Source organism: Chenopodium quinoa, unplaced genomic scaffold (assembly GCF_001683475.1).
Source record: "Chenopodium quinoa cultivar QQ74 unplaced genomic scaffold, ASM168347v1, whole genome shotgun sequence".
In the NCBI taxonomy this organism is placed as follows: Eukaryota; Viridiplantae; Streptophyta; class Magnoliopsida; order Caryophyllales; family Amaranthaceae; genus Chenopodium; species Chenopodium quinoa.
In genome coordinates this window covers 44,074-57,769 of record NW_018743352.1, presented here as the reverse complement: position 1 = coordinate 57,769, position 13,696 = coordinate 44,074, and the positions used below count along the sequence as shown (strand labels likewise).

General features: G+C 37.9%; 1 protein-coding gene across 2 annotated transcripts; it reads left to right on the top strand.

Annotated features, from left to right (window-relative positions):
* Positions 1 to 8,866: 8,866 nt before the first annotated feature.
* Positions 8,867 to 13,611, top strand: LOC110737997 (IST1-like protein). Of its 2 annotated transcripts, XM_021918352.1 has the most exons (7): positions 8,867 to 9,982; positions 10,338 to 10,470; positions 10,866 to 10,925; positions 11,041 to 11,144; positions 12,038 to 12,182; positions 12,284 to 12,424; positions 12,510 to 13,611. In XM_021918352.1, the coding sequence occupies exons 1-7, from the start codon at positions 9,942 to 9,944 to the stop codon at positions 13,419 to 13,421; spliced, it is 1,536 nt and encodes a 511-aa protein (XP_021774044.1). In that variant the 5' UTR covers positions 8,867 to 9,941; the 3' UTR covers positions 13,422 to 13,611. The 2 variants fall into 2 exon arrangements, with proteins under 2 accessions (XP_021774044.1, XP_021774045.1); XM_021918353.1 differs by lacking the exon at positions 10,866 to 10,925.
* The last annotated feature ends 85 nt before the right edge of the window (positions 13,612 to 13,696 follow it).

Here is a 13,696-nt window from a genome sequence, read left to right as displayed (position 1 = left end):
CCACATTTCAAAGGTGTATGATGTCTATTTTTTCCGACATGCTTGAATCATCAATTGAGGTATTCATGGATGACTTTTCTGTTTTTGGTTCATCTTTTGACACTTGTCTTTCAAACCTAATTAAAGTGTTAAAAAGATGTCAAGAGGTGAACTTAGTTTTGAATTGGGAGAAATGTCATTTCATGGTAGAGGAGGGAATTGTTCTTGGTCATGTGATTTCTAGTAGGGGCATTGAGGTAGATCGTGCCAAGATTGAAGTAATTGAGCGCCTCCCACCCCCTACAAATGTGAAGGGGATAAGGAGCTTTCTTGGACATGCGGGTTTTTACCGCCGGTTCATAAAGGATTTTTCAAAAATCGCAAAGCCGCTCACTCAATTGTTGGTAAAAGATGCCCCTTTTGTGTTTACTAATGATTGTTTTCTAGCATTTGATAGGTTGAAGGAGGCCTTGATTTTGGCTCCTATAATTCAACCCCCTAATTGGGAACTTCCTTTCGAGCTTATGTGTGATGCTTCGGATTTTGCCGTTGGGTCTGTTCTTGGACAAAGGAAGGACAAGAAGCTCCATGCTATCTATTATACTAGCAAAACATTGGATGAGGCACAAAGGAATTACACAACCACGGAAAAGGAGTTTCTAGCCATTGTTCATGCAATTGAGAAGTTTAGGTCCTACTTGTTGGGCTCTAAGGTCATAGTTTTCACCGACCATGCGGCCTTGAAGTACCTCTTGTCTAAGAAGGAACCTAAGCCAAGATTGATACGGTGGGTCTTGCTCTTGCAAGATTATGATATTGAGATTAGAGACAAGAAGGGTGCCGAAAATGTTGTGGCCGATCATCTTTCACGGTTGCCTATCTTTGTAGGTGATCTTGATAACTTGCCAATTGATGATTCATTTCCGGATGATCGACTATTTGCTATCCTTCAAGTACCGGCACCATGGTTTGCGGACATTGCAAACTACTTGTCTTGCTCTATTCTTCCTCCCGACCTCACCTATCAACAAAAAAGGAAGTTTCTCCATGATATTCGCCAATACTTTTGGGACGACCCCTTGCTCTTTAAACAAGGTGTTGATGGCCTTTTTAGAAGGTGTGTCCCGGATGATGAAATTGAAAGTGTTATCACAATGTGTCACTCATCACCTTGTGGAGGACATATGAGTGCTAACAAAACTTTGGCAAAGATCTTACAATGTGGTTTCTATTGGCCTTCCATGTTCAAAGATGTGTGGGGTGTAGTGAAAGCTTGTGACCGGTGTCAAAGAACCGGCAATATTTCAAGAAGAAGTGAAATGCCATTGAACAACATTCTTGAGTTGGAGATTTTTGATGTATGGGGCATAGATTTTATGGGGCCTTTCCCAACCTCTTTTGGGAATAAATTCATTCTTGTGGCCGTCGATTACGTGTCAAAGTGGGTAGAAGCGGTTGCATCTCCTACTAATGATGCTAAGGTGGTGGTCAAACTCTTCAAGAAGGTCATTTTTCCGAGGTTTGGGGTGCCACGTGCCGTCATTAGTGATGGAGGTTCGCATTTTGCAAAGCGGTCCTTCCAAGCTCTTCTTCAGAAGTACGGTGTGAGGCACAAGGTGTCATTGGCTTACCACCCTCAAACAAATGGTCAAGCCGAAATTTCAAACCGGGAGATAAAGGTTATCTTAGAGAAGACGGTGGATAGGTCTAGAAAGGATTGGTCTAAGAAGCTAGATGATGCTCTATGGGCCTACCGCACCGCATTCAAGACTCCCATTGGCACCACCCCTTACAAGCTAGTATATGGGAAATCATGCCATTTACCGGTAGAACTTGAGCATCGTGCTCATTGGGCTATTAAAACGTTGAACTTTGACCTTCAAAGTGCCGGTGAAAAGAGGTTACTTGACCTCCATGACTTGGAAGAGTTAAGATTGGATGCATATGAGAATGCACGGATCTACAAGGAAAAGACCAAGGCTTGGCATGACAAGCATATCAACAAAAGAGAGTTCAAGGAAGGTGACAAGGTCCTACTATTCAATTCCCGGTTGAAGTTGTTTCCGGGTAAGCTAAAATCAAGATGGAGTGGACCTTTTACCGTCAAGAAGGTGTTCCCATATGGTGCAATCGAAATTGCCAAAGAGAATGGTGAACCGTTCAAAGTAAATGGCCAAAGGCTAAAAGCGTACTTTGATGGTTTTGTGAATGAAGAGGCAAAAGTTGTTCACCTTGATGAGTTCGATATTCCTCACTAACATTTGATCCCGCAATATCGTCAAGCTAGTGACGTTAAAGAAGCGCTACCGGGAGGCAACACGAGTTCCTCACTCCCCCTCAATTATTATTATTTCATTTGTTTTATTTTTATTATTATTATCCCCTTTTTCTTTTACTTATATATATATATATTTTTTTTTTGTAGGTTTCTATAAAGAAAAAAAAATGAGAAAAAAAAGGGGGAAAGAAGAAGAAATCTTGCACCATCAGGTCTGCACGGACGTGCAGAACATCGCACGTCCGTGCAGACGAAGGCAGAACCTGACTGGTGAAATCTGAAGGTTCGCACGTCCGCGCACTCGAAGACAGAACAGATTGCCATTCTGCCAGGAATCTGCACGTCCGTGCCAAAATCTGCACGTCCGTGCAGATTCAGCCTGCACAGCAATATGACGGTTTCTAAAAAAAAATAAAAAAAAATAAAAAATAATAGCAAAGACCCCCCCCCCCATACTCACAATTCTCACTCCTCTTTCATACTCAAATTCTCCTTCCTCCTCTATACTCCATACTTCATACTACTCCTTCAAACTCCATACTTCCTATTTCTCACCCTTCAAACTCCATTTTTCACTTAAATCCCAACTCTAAACTACAAATTTCACTCCTCTTTCAACATTCTTCACAAATTACTACCCCTTTTCACCATCAAAACCCCAAAGTACCAAAATTTTCTCAAACCCTAACTTTCAAAATTGATTTGGGGGTTTCTTGAATTTTGTTTCTTTAAGCAAATTGGGTGAACAAGGACCATCAATCAACAACAAGGAGTACTAGAAAGGTTCATTTGCGGGTTCTACACCCACGATATTCTTGGTATAATCTTTCTAATCCAAGTTCTTCCTTTGTAGTTTAAATGCTTGTTGGTTGATTTTATGAGTAGTAATAGTTGAAATTGTTGACATTTTGTTAAGTAATTGTGATTGTTGTTAGTTTAGTAGTATAAAAAATTTTGGGTGAATTGTGAGCATTGAAATTTTGGTTGGTTATAGGTTTGTGTGAGTATGGATGCTTTTGGTGTTGGATTGTTGATTTGTTGTTGGTAAATTGTGCACATTGACAATTTTGGTGTTTGATTGTTTGAATTGATAAGATCATTGTTGGTAATTTTCAATTTTCGGGCTTGTTCTTGTTGTGTGTTGGTTAGGTGGAAGACTTAGAGCCTTGTGTGTTCAAATACTTGTTCATTAGGTGTTGTGCTTGCTTAAAGTGTTCTAAAAAATTTTTTGATCATGTCAAGAAGAAACCAACCAAGAAACACCTCATCCGCTAGGCTTAGAAACCCTCCACCACCATCAACCGTCGAACCACCACAAGTGGACACCTTAGGTATTGTCTTTAATAATTCGGATTTCATGGAAAACTACCTAAGAATTAGTAGGAGAAGAATTCGGCCAACGAAATTTTACAACCATGAGGTAGCAGAAGCCTTAGGTGTAAAGAATGATGTGAGACAACTTTTTTTTCAAACCAGTGTCCCAAATTGGTTAGAAATGCATGCTAACACCTATAAACGGCTTACCTTAGAATTCCTCTCCTCACTATATGTCCACCGAGATAACCGCAACAACCCCGTTACCTAAACTTCCAATTGATGAACACCCATCACAAGATGACCATAGAACAAGTGAACCAAGCATTTGGGTGGCCAACGGATGGCAAATTCGGACCTAAGGATAAGCCTTCCCGAAAGCATAACCCGGGATCTTTTTGGAGGAAAATCACCGGCCTATTTACTAGAGACCCTAGGACCGACAAGGCCACGGCCATAGTACACCCTGCCTTTAGACTATCCCAGCGCCTAATAGCTAATACTATTTTTGCTAGGGGAGATAGTTCGGGTGTAGTTTCTAACCGTGAGTTGCTTTTTCTTTGGCACTTGAGTGAGGATGACGAGAGGTTGAACTTAGGGGCTTGGCTTGTAGACCACCTAGATGATGTATCCTCGGGGAGTGGAGTGATAACAATTGGGGGGATGATCACTATTATTGCTGCTTTTCTCGATCTTAATTTTGCAGATTTGGAAATCATTCCCGGCCCAACGAAACTCAACATCCGCTCCCTCAAGGCTATGCATTGGTTGGAGGAAGATGAAGAGGGTAGGACCTACACGTGGATGGTAAGTAGGCGCCCCTATGCAACTTTGCCAAATCCGGAAGCCACGGTTATTTACAACCCCGAGAATTGGGTCTTTGAGCCGGATTTTGAGTGGATTCCGGGTGGAGAAGATGACCAACCCCAAGGCGGTGAGGAACAATTCCAACAACAACAACAACAGCAACAACATCATCAACAATTTCAACAACATCAACATCATCAACAATTTCAGCAACAGCAATTTCATCAACAACACGAGTTCCAACAAAGGGACCAAGAGGGTTACCAAGATCAAGGTGTGGGTGAAAATAACCCATACCTCTCTTTTGAGCAGCAAGTAGCCAACATGAATGCGAATTTCGCCCGCATGACCACCGAATTCGAGACCTTAAGGAAATCAAACGAAGATATGAGGACTTCTTTTGACAACATGATAACAAGTTTCGAAGGTCTCAGATCGGAGTTGGGCGATTTCCTCACTATGTACCGGCATCTCTACCCAGGGGGCTCAAGCTCCCAAGGGGGCCCGAACCAATGAGTTAGTTTCTTCCTCCCCTTCTCTTTGTGCTTGCATTGCTTTAACATTGGGGACAATGTTTATGATAGCTTGGGGGGGGGGGGGGAGTGTTCTCTCATGTGTCATTGGTTCGTGTTGTGTTTTCGTGTTTCCATGATTGATTTTGCATGTTGGTTTTTCCCATTCTCTTCTTCCCTAACATCCAAATCCTTTAAATCCAAATTTGCTCCCTTTGAAATCCAATACCCTAAATCCAAATTTCTTATCTTGTGAATACCTCTCTTATCTTTTCATTTAGATGTATAGTTTTTTTTTTTATTATTATTTTTATGCTTAGTTTAGCTAGCCTAATGCTGTAATTTTTCATTTCTTACTCAAAAAAAAAAAAAAAAATCGAAAAACGGAAAAATATTGAAAAATGAAAAAATTTCCCAAGGATGAAACTCAAATGACGACGCTAATATGTTTTGCTTGTTTGACTCTTGAGTGATGAGTAAAAGTTCTTTTAGAAGGGTGCATGCAAGAGTTGGGGTCATTTAGAGGTCTATTAATCCTGGTTGCATTAGTGTATATGAAATGAAAGTCGATGAATGCTCAATTGCACGTCTAGCATAGGATATTGTTAAATTTGCCTAAAGTAGGATATGTTTGAGTCAAATTGCGGTCCCTTGTGCCCTTAATGTGCCTCCTTTCCTCCCCGAAATGAAACTCTATTAGGGAATTGGTTATACTTGTATTATGTGTAATAAGTGGCATAATAAGCCACACGTTTCGAATAAAGAAAGAGCCGCTCACAGTTAAAAGAGGCGAGGGCAATAATGTAAAAAAAAAATGAAAAAAAAATAAAAAAAATAAATAGAAAAGAAGGGAGAACAAAAAAAAAACTCCCCCAAAAATTCTCAAAATTTTGATTTTCTTTTCTTTAGAGGTCAACTTGTGGATGCCTCCCACACATTGTCGAATTTGTTGCTTATTGTTTCTTGTGAAATTCCCGAGTTAGAGTGTAATTAAGGGGCCTTGGGTGTGCATTTTGGGAGGTGGACTAGCATTTTGAGATTTTATAACCGAAAGAGGGCTCATTACAACTTTGGAATATCTAGGTGTGCTCTAATGAACTAGTAAAAGGCCAAAGGAAGTATCCTAGTGCAACCTTGTTTAGTTTTCCTCTCTACCCCCAACTCATGTGTACATTTGTATGATCGGTAATTCTTGAAAGTCGTTCTCTTATCTTGCTTGTGTCTCATATCCCGATGAGTTGACTTGGGCGAAAAATTGAACTTGTGCGATTTTTGGCGATGTGTTGTGGACTGCGTGAGTTGTGGGGCAAACTCATTGGAAACCCTCACGAGATAAAAACTCGTCCTCTGAGGCGACTTAGAATTTTAAATTGCTTCTCACTTGTGCTAAAAGTGATGATGGTTGTCACCATGCGGATTTTGTTTATGTATGCTTCCCCCTTGTTGCCTCTCCTTGGATTGATGATTAGCAATTTGTTTTCCTCCTTTGGTTTGACATTTTTGTTTTGCTCGAGGACGAGCAAAAGCTTAGCTTGGGGGGATTTGATAACTTGCTATTTGATACGATTTTAGGGTGTTTTGAACCTAGTTTACTTGATAAAAATTGCGTTTTGGTTCATTTTTACTCTATTATTATGCAATTTTTGTGTATCCTATGCTTCACGGGTTGTTGGTGTTTTTGTTGAGATTCTAGGTTCAAAAGAACGACCAAATGGAGCCCATGGATACAAAGCCGAGGTTAGAAGCAAGAAGATGGATGAAAGAAGCCAAGGAAAGGAGCATTATAGAAGAAAATATGAAAAAAGGGGCTTAGAAGACCCTGCACGGCCGTGCCAGACCTTGCACGTCCGTGCAGGAGGTTCCAGAAAGCTTCAGCAAGCTGCCAAGGCCTGCACGACCGTGCTTAATCTGGCACGTCCGTGCAGAAGAGGGTGCACGGCCGTGCCAGACTTTGCACGTCCGTGCAGGAGTGCTCCAGAAACTCAGAACATCTGCCAAGGCCTGCACGGACGTGCCAAATTAAGCACGTCCGTGCAGATGTAGCTGCACGTCCGTGCCAATATCTGCACGTCCGTGCGGAACTGCTCGATTCTTAGCAGTACGTTCTGCCTCAATTCTGCCCCCTCTGCACGTCCGTGCCGAATCTGGCACGACCGTGCTTATGCTTGCACGTCCGTGCCGAATCTGGCACGTCCGTGCAGACCTGCAGTCGAACTTCTTCCTTGTTTTCTCCGTCCTTTTTATTTGGGGGTGATATAAATACCCCTTTAGAGCTCATTTGTACGGGGTATGCAGTTTTTGAGAGCTTTTCTCTTAGTTTGTAGTCTTAGGACATTAAATTCTCAAATCATTAGTTAGTTCTCAATTATTAGCTTGGAATTATTCAAATTCAATCATTGTAGAAGACAAAATCCACCATTGTTGCTCACCTTGAAGCTTCATAGTAACCATTTCTTACTCATCTTTTCTATTTCTCTTTACTTTGTTGTTAATTATTTGCTAGTTCTTGCATGTTTTGGATTGTTAATTAGCTTAATTCTTAGTTTGAATTTGTTCATGAATTGCTTGAAATCTTTAATTGCTTTAACCCCCATGGATTGTGAGTAGTCTAAATTCTAGGGTTTGGGCAAAACCCTCAATGTAGTCACTAATTACTTGTTGCATGTGCTAATTTGGTTGTTGTGGGATGTTAATTAGTTGAGCTTAAGTGGTTTAATTGCTTAGTTCTTCTATATGGCCATTGCTAGAACTATTTATCCAAGCTTTCTCAACGAAGGATCGAGAGATGAACTTGAGTTAGCTCCCTTATGCTTGATTGACCCGAAATGCCATGAGAATAGGGATTACCGGTCAAGGGAATGTTTATGTCATCGTGATTATGCTTTAACACTTGTTTTATGCTATGTAACCACGAGAGTAGGTTGTATTCATGATTCAAGTAATCCCTCTAGCTTGAGAGAGTAGTTGGTGCTTTAGATGACTTCCCCTAATTTATCCCATCAATTTACCTTGATTGTTGCATGCTAATTGTGATTTGTGATGAAGTTGAGTGGTATAACCCAAGCCCTAGATTCCTCTAAATATTGTTAACCTCCTCTTAGCTTAGTTGAATTGTGTTAGAAGAAGTTACTCAAAACCAACCCAATTTAGAATTCGTTTAGCTTATTTAAACGGTAGTACTCGGTGGTTGATTCAACGCCTCTCTTGGGTTCGACCCTTTCTTACCCTTACTATAGTTAGTGAGACCAAGATAGGAATTATTATATTTGGTAGGCTCGACGACAGCCTATCACTCACCTAGTTTATTGGGTTGTAATTATTGGGATTTTGTATCATTCAAATATCATTTTGATAATAACAAAAAAATTATGTTCTTTTAATCCGCCATAAGTTTAAAATCACATATTTGTATAACATTTCTAAATGTTTGAATAAATTGTGAGAGCGAGGGATACCTCAAGTGGTTAGAGTTTTCTTCCCGATTTAAGGAGATCTTGGAATCGATTCTCACCCCTGCCCTTGTGGCTCTCTAAACAACCCCAAAAAAAATGTAACCATTTCTAGATGATCGAAATAATTACCCGGATAATTGAATTTACTTCCTTCGTTTCACAATTATTCTTCTAAATTTCCTTCAATGTATAAGAGCAAATATAGTCATATGGAGTCTATTTTTTTTAAAAAACAAATCAATTCATTAATAAAAAGCCATCCGACATCTACAAATGAAATCTAAATTAACAAATACATAAAATTGAATCAAATTAGGGTTTCTTTCATCAAAGTTATGATCGTTGAGATCTTACACTGTGGTACATCTCTCGCACACATCACTAGAATATACAACCTTTTCGAAAAGACGGTCTAACGATTTGTTGTTCTTCGCTTCATCGTCTAATTTGTTTCGAGTTTCTAGATCTATAATCTCCAACCAGTTCAATTCATCAACTTTCACCGAAGTGGTTTAGTGGTGAGGATCAGTTGATTCCCTTCAATTTTATTAATTATAATTTTCAATTTTATTGCTTCGGTTAATTCTAGGGTCTGCATTTTTAATAAATTAATTAATTAATTATTGGCATACAACTTTGATCAATCAGTTGATAATACTGAATGTTATATATTTGTTATTGATTCATTTGCATGTTTTTTTTTTTCATTTATTTGTATGATTGATGAAAGATTTTTGAAATTATGTGGGAAAGCTTGTTAGATTTTTTTGAATTCTTTTTTTTTTTTTTTAAAGTTGAAAAGGGAGTTCACCGGTTGATGTAGGTCATTACCGGATTTTTTACCTTTGACCAAGGTTTCAGTACCTTCTTTGCAATTATTGTAACTTCAGTACCTTGTTTGCAACTTTTGCCAAATTTCAGTACATTTCTTTTGTATTTACTCACATAATATTTGAATAAGTTATCACATTTGACATTTCTATTTCAAAAAAACTTATAATAAGTTTATTACGATTATACCCTTAAAACCCGATCAATATAGTCCCACAGCATACCCTTAAAATTGAAACCTCCAAGTTGAGGCAATCAATACAACTTGACATTAGAAAAGTTCAAATCATCTCCAACCATGTCCTAATTTTTTACACCCTGTTTTTTCATTTTATAACCATATTGTATATTTTTGTATGACTATTACAGTGATAAACCAACTCCCTTATATTCAGATCACCTTTGTTAACAGACTCTCTTGCCCTCTTTTTCACCTTTCTCTCTCCTACGTGGCTTCCTCCCTCCACCTCAGCTGCTCCTTCTTTCTTTCTCCTCTATAAATTTCATTTTTCTGGGTTTTTTTTTTCTTCGTCACAGTTCATCAATTTTCAGATTCTTTTCCTTTTCTATTTTCTTTTCTTGATTTTTAATTTTTCTGGGTAGAATTTTGTTCTTATCCAAAAATTTACCTCATTCTTTCCGTGACTTGATTGGCTTAAACACAAACAATTATACTTCCCACATTCGGTCAAAATCTTTATTTTCATTTTTTCTTTTATATATACTACTTCGTATAATATTCTGAAGAAATCAAATTATTCAGAACAAATGTTGGACGGAATTTTTCGCAGTAATTTCAGAACCAAATGGTATGATTTTCAGAATTGTTTTGATGCTCTGTTTTTCATCTTCGAATGATTTCTATTGAAATTTGTGGGTTTTTGTGAAAAATTTACCAACGTGGTTTTGGGTTTTTCTGGGTTCGTATTGATTAATACTGAAAGATTTTTCTGGGTTTTTGCTGATTACTGGATAAAGAACATTTCTGTTTTTTTTTTTTTTTTTTTTTGTTGTTGTTGATTGTAGTTAAAGATGTTCATGTTTTCTGGGGTTTTGTTGCTGGTATCAATTGATGCGAATCTGGGTTTAGTTGTTAATGAAGATTTTGATTCAATTTGGTTTCTGGGTAATTCAATTTAATTTTGATTTGTGAATGTAAAACAGCAAATCGTTGTTGAGTCGCACAAAAACGCGATTAGAGGTGATAAAGAAGAGACGCAATGCAATGCAGAGGTTTTTGAAGAAAGATATAGCTGAGCTTTTGAAAAGTAACCTCGATCGTAATGCCTATGGCAGGGTATCTTATTATTCTTTCACTATTGTTTCCTGTTTCGAAAATATTTCGTGATCAAATCTCGTCTAAGGCTCTATTTGCCGAAATAAAAGATATGTCCTGTGTAAGTGTATTAGGAGCTTGCATGCCATTCTTTTTGTAACGTTTTGAAAATGATTTGTATGCTAAACCATATTAACTACATTTAAGAATAATAGAGCTAACCATCAGCAATTCAATGATTGTATGTATTTGATGTAAAATAAACTTTAGGTAGATAATTAATAACTTACTTTCATTAAGCACAACTGCACAAGCTTGTCAATTTCATATACAAGCACCTTGTTATATGGTGAGTGCTAACATGCCCCATGTCATGTTGAGCGACTTATATAAAAATATGATCAACATTCCTACAGAAAACTGGAGTTATAGCTTTTTTATGGAGTCGTCTCGAATGGGCGAATGTTTTATCTATGGTAATTCTTAATGTTTTGGACATTTCTTGGTGTGATCTTCAAATGTACTAGTTGTACGTGATGATATTTAGACGTGACATATGATTTACGTGCCATAATTTTTTTGTTTATGTAGGCAGAAGGGCTATATGTCGAGTTAAACCTGTCTTTGTGTTACGGGTACGTAGAGCAATGTTGCACCTGCATCATCGAAAATCTTAAGGAAATGCACAGGCAAAGGTATCATTTGCATTTGGTGAATTGTGATCATAATGTCTATTTCTTTGTAGACTATGATGCTGCTGATTTTTATTAGATAGAAAACTTTTATGACATTTTAATATCATGTCTACAACTACCAAGTTATGATTGTGATTGGCAAGCATGTGTTCTCTTCATTAAGGAGAGTTTACTCATAAACTTTAATTGTTTTTACCAAGTATTTCAGCTATAAAGTAATATGTAAAGTCAAATAGGCCGTAGTTTTTTAGAGAATTTGTTAAGTCAAATAGGTTGTTAAAGTTGTGGGTAGCAATCATATCAACTGCCTTTCATTTTCTTTTGACACCAGAATAATTAATTCCCTCTCTGTATTCTTGCTATACAAGGAAGAATATCTAATAATCCCTGAGGTATACAGATACTGATAGTAACATATAGTTCGTGTTAATTATAGCCGTCCATTGTCACTTGTTATAATGTACGTTGTAATAATGGTCCTGATTTTGTCATATGTCCTTTATGAAGGTTGAGACAATATGACAACTAATTTCCAATGGAAGGAGTATAGAGGTTTTACCTTTGAAAATGAATTAGATGGTATTGTTTGTAAACTCGCCTAACATTAAAACCACATGTAATTGTATTAGTATAGACCATAGGAGCTGAGATAGGACAATATGCTTGCTTTAGGATTTGTAAATGGTACATTTGAAATACAGAATGAAATTAATTTTACTGTTATATGAAGTATAAAAGTACTAGTCTTAAAATCTAGAGATACCACTGAAGAGGGCCTACGACTCTCTCCTTAATTGCAAGGTCATTTCTATATTGTGCTTATGTTCATCTGTTCACTGAAGACAATAGCATTACGTTCCACAGTTGTATTGATATCAACTGCTTTTTCACAGTGAGTGCCCTGAAGAATGCAGAGTTGCCGTGGCATCTTTGATACACGCTGCAGCTAGATTTTCTGATCTGCCTGAATTGCGTGAGCTAAGAAATCTATTCTATGACAAATATGGGAAAGCATTAGAGCCATTCACCAGTAAAGAGGTATTTGTGATAGACGTACTGCTAATATGGCTTTAGGTATATTTGGTCTATGGGTGTAATTTCATACCTGATCTTTTGTGTGAAATTGATATCATGGTTAGTTCACGGAGAACTTATTGTCGAGACCTCCTTCAACACAAATGAAGCTGCAATTGATGCAAGAAATAGCACAAGAATTCTCCGTGCCATGGGATCCTGTACAATTGGAGCAGCAACTGCAAAGTTCTAGCCTTCCTACTCAAGTAAGTTGGTTTACCACCAGGTTTCATATACGAGTACGTGCTAATTCTAGGCCATTATTTCTCACCTAATACCAATCATTTTCAGGCAAAACCTGCAAAAACTGCTTCTGTAAATGGGGCTAGTGATGGCCAAACATTGTTCAGGAACAAGTCTACCACAGATCTAGTGAAAGGAAAACAAGTTGATGGTGTCAAACAGAATAATGAAGAGCAGACTCTTCCAGTTAAATCCAGAAGGCGCAACTCTTGCACAGGACTGAAAGAAAACATTGCAGAGGAATCACAGGAAGAAAATAGCATGCAAGAAGAAAAAATTCCAAACAATGCTTATAGAAAGCCGTTCACTAATAGAATCATTCCTGCTCCTTACATCAAATCCAGTAATAATACAGACGAAGATAATAATCAGAAGAATGAGGTTGATGACTTGATTGGCAAAACTAAAGCAAGACCAAGATCAGTGAGAACAAAGTTCTTGAAGCCATCAACAAGCACTGCGAGCACAACCAGAAATGCTGAGCATGAGATTGATCCAAGGGGTAGCTTAAGTGCGAGGGTCACAGATTCAAGGAGATACGATCTTGATCTAGATGATGATGATGAAGAGGAAGAAGCAAAACTCGATAAGTTTTTGACTCAATTCGGTAAAAAAAAGGTACCAGATAGTGCTCCAGCTGCTCTAAGAAAAGAAGATAGTGGAACACCAAAATCTGAGCTGCCTCTACCTCCAGGTAGACGAAGATACTTTTCTTCTGAGCCTGATCAGCCTGCATCTCCAAAAATTAAGGAAGCAAACGACAGTCAAAGGAAACCGGACAAGAGTATATCTCTTCCACCAGATCAGCAGCAGTCTGAATCGCTTAAAACTTCAATTAGACACGTAAGATCTTCTTCATATGTCAATGACGGGCATGTGCATCCAAGGATGCCAGAATTTGATGATTTAGCAGAAAGGATAGCTGTCCTGAAAAATGTACAAGGTGATTTTGAATTGTAAAGATAAGATGCTGGTCCTTTTTACCTATAAAAACTTTTAGCTTTTGAACCTTGTTACACATTTGTAGGAAGAAGTATACTAGTCTTTGGTTCTCTGTAAATTTTTATTTTTTATTTTTCCTGGGTTCTGAACTGTGTAAATTTGCTTAATTCAGTTCAATAAAATCCATGCAGATGGGCATTCTTTGAAAGTATTAATACTAACAGTGTTTCATTAGGAAACTCACTTAATTTTACTAGTTCATACAATTTGTAGTTACATGTAGCATATATATA

Bases quoted from the DNA above. Each gene is read 5' to 3' on its own strand.
- LOC110737997 (XM_021918352.1), top strand. From the start codon at position 9,942: ATGTTGGACGGAATTTTTCGCAGTAATTTCAGAACCAAATG. The intron at 12,183-12,283 runs GTATTTGTGATA...TATCATGGTTAG, and splicing joins AGCCATTCACCAGTAAAGAG to TTCACGGAGAACTTATTGTC. The intron at 12,425-12,509 runs GTAAGTTGGTTT...AATCATTTTCAG, and splicing joins GTTCTAGCCTTCCTACTCAA to GCAAAACCTGCAAAAACTGC.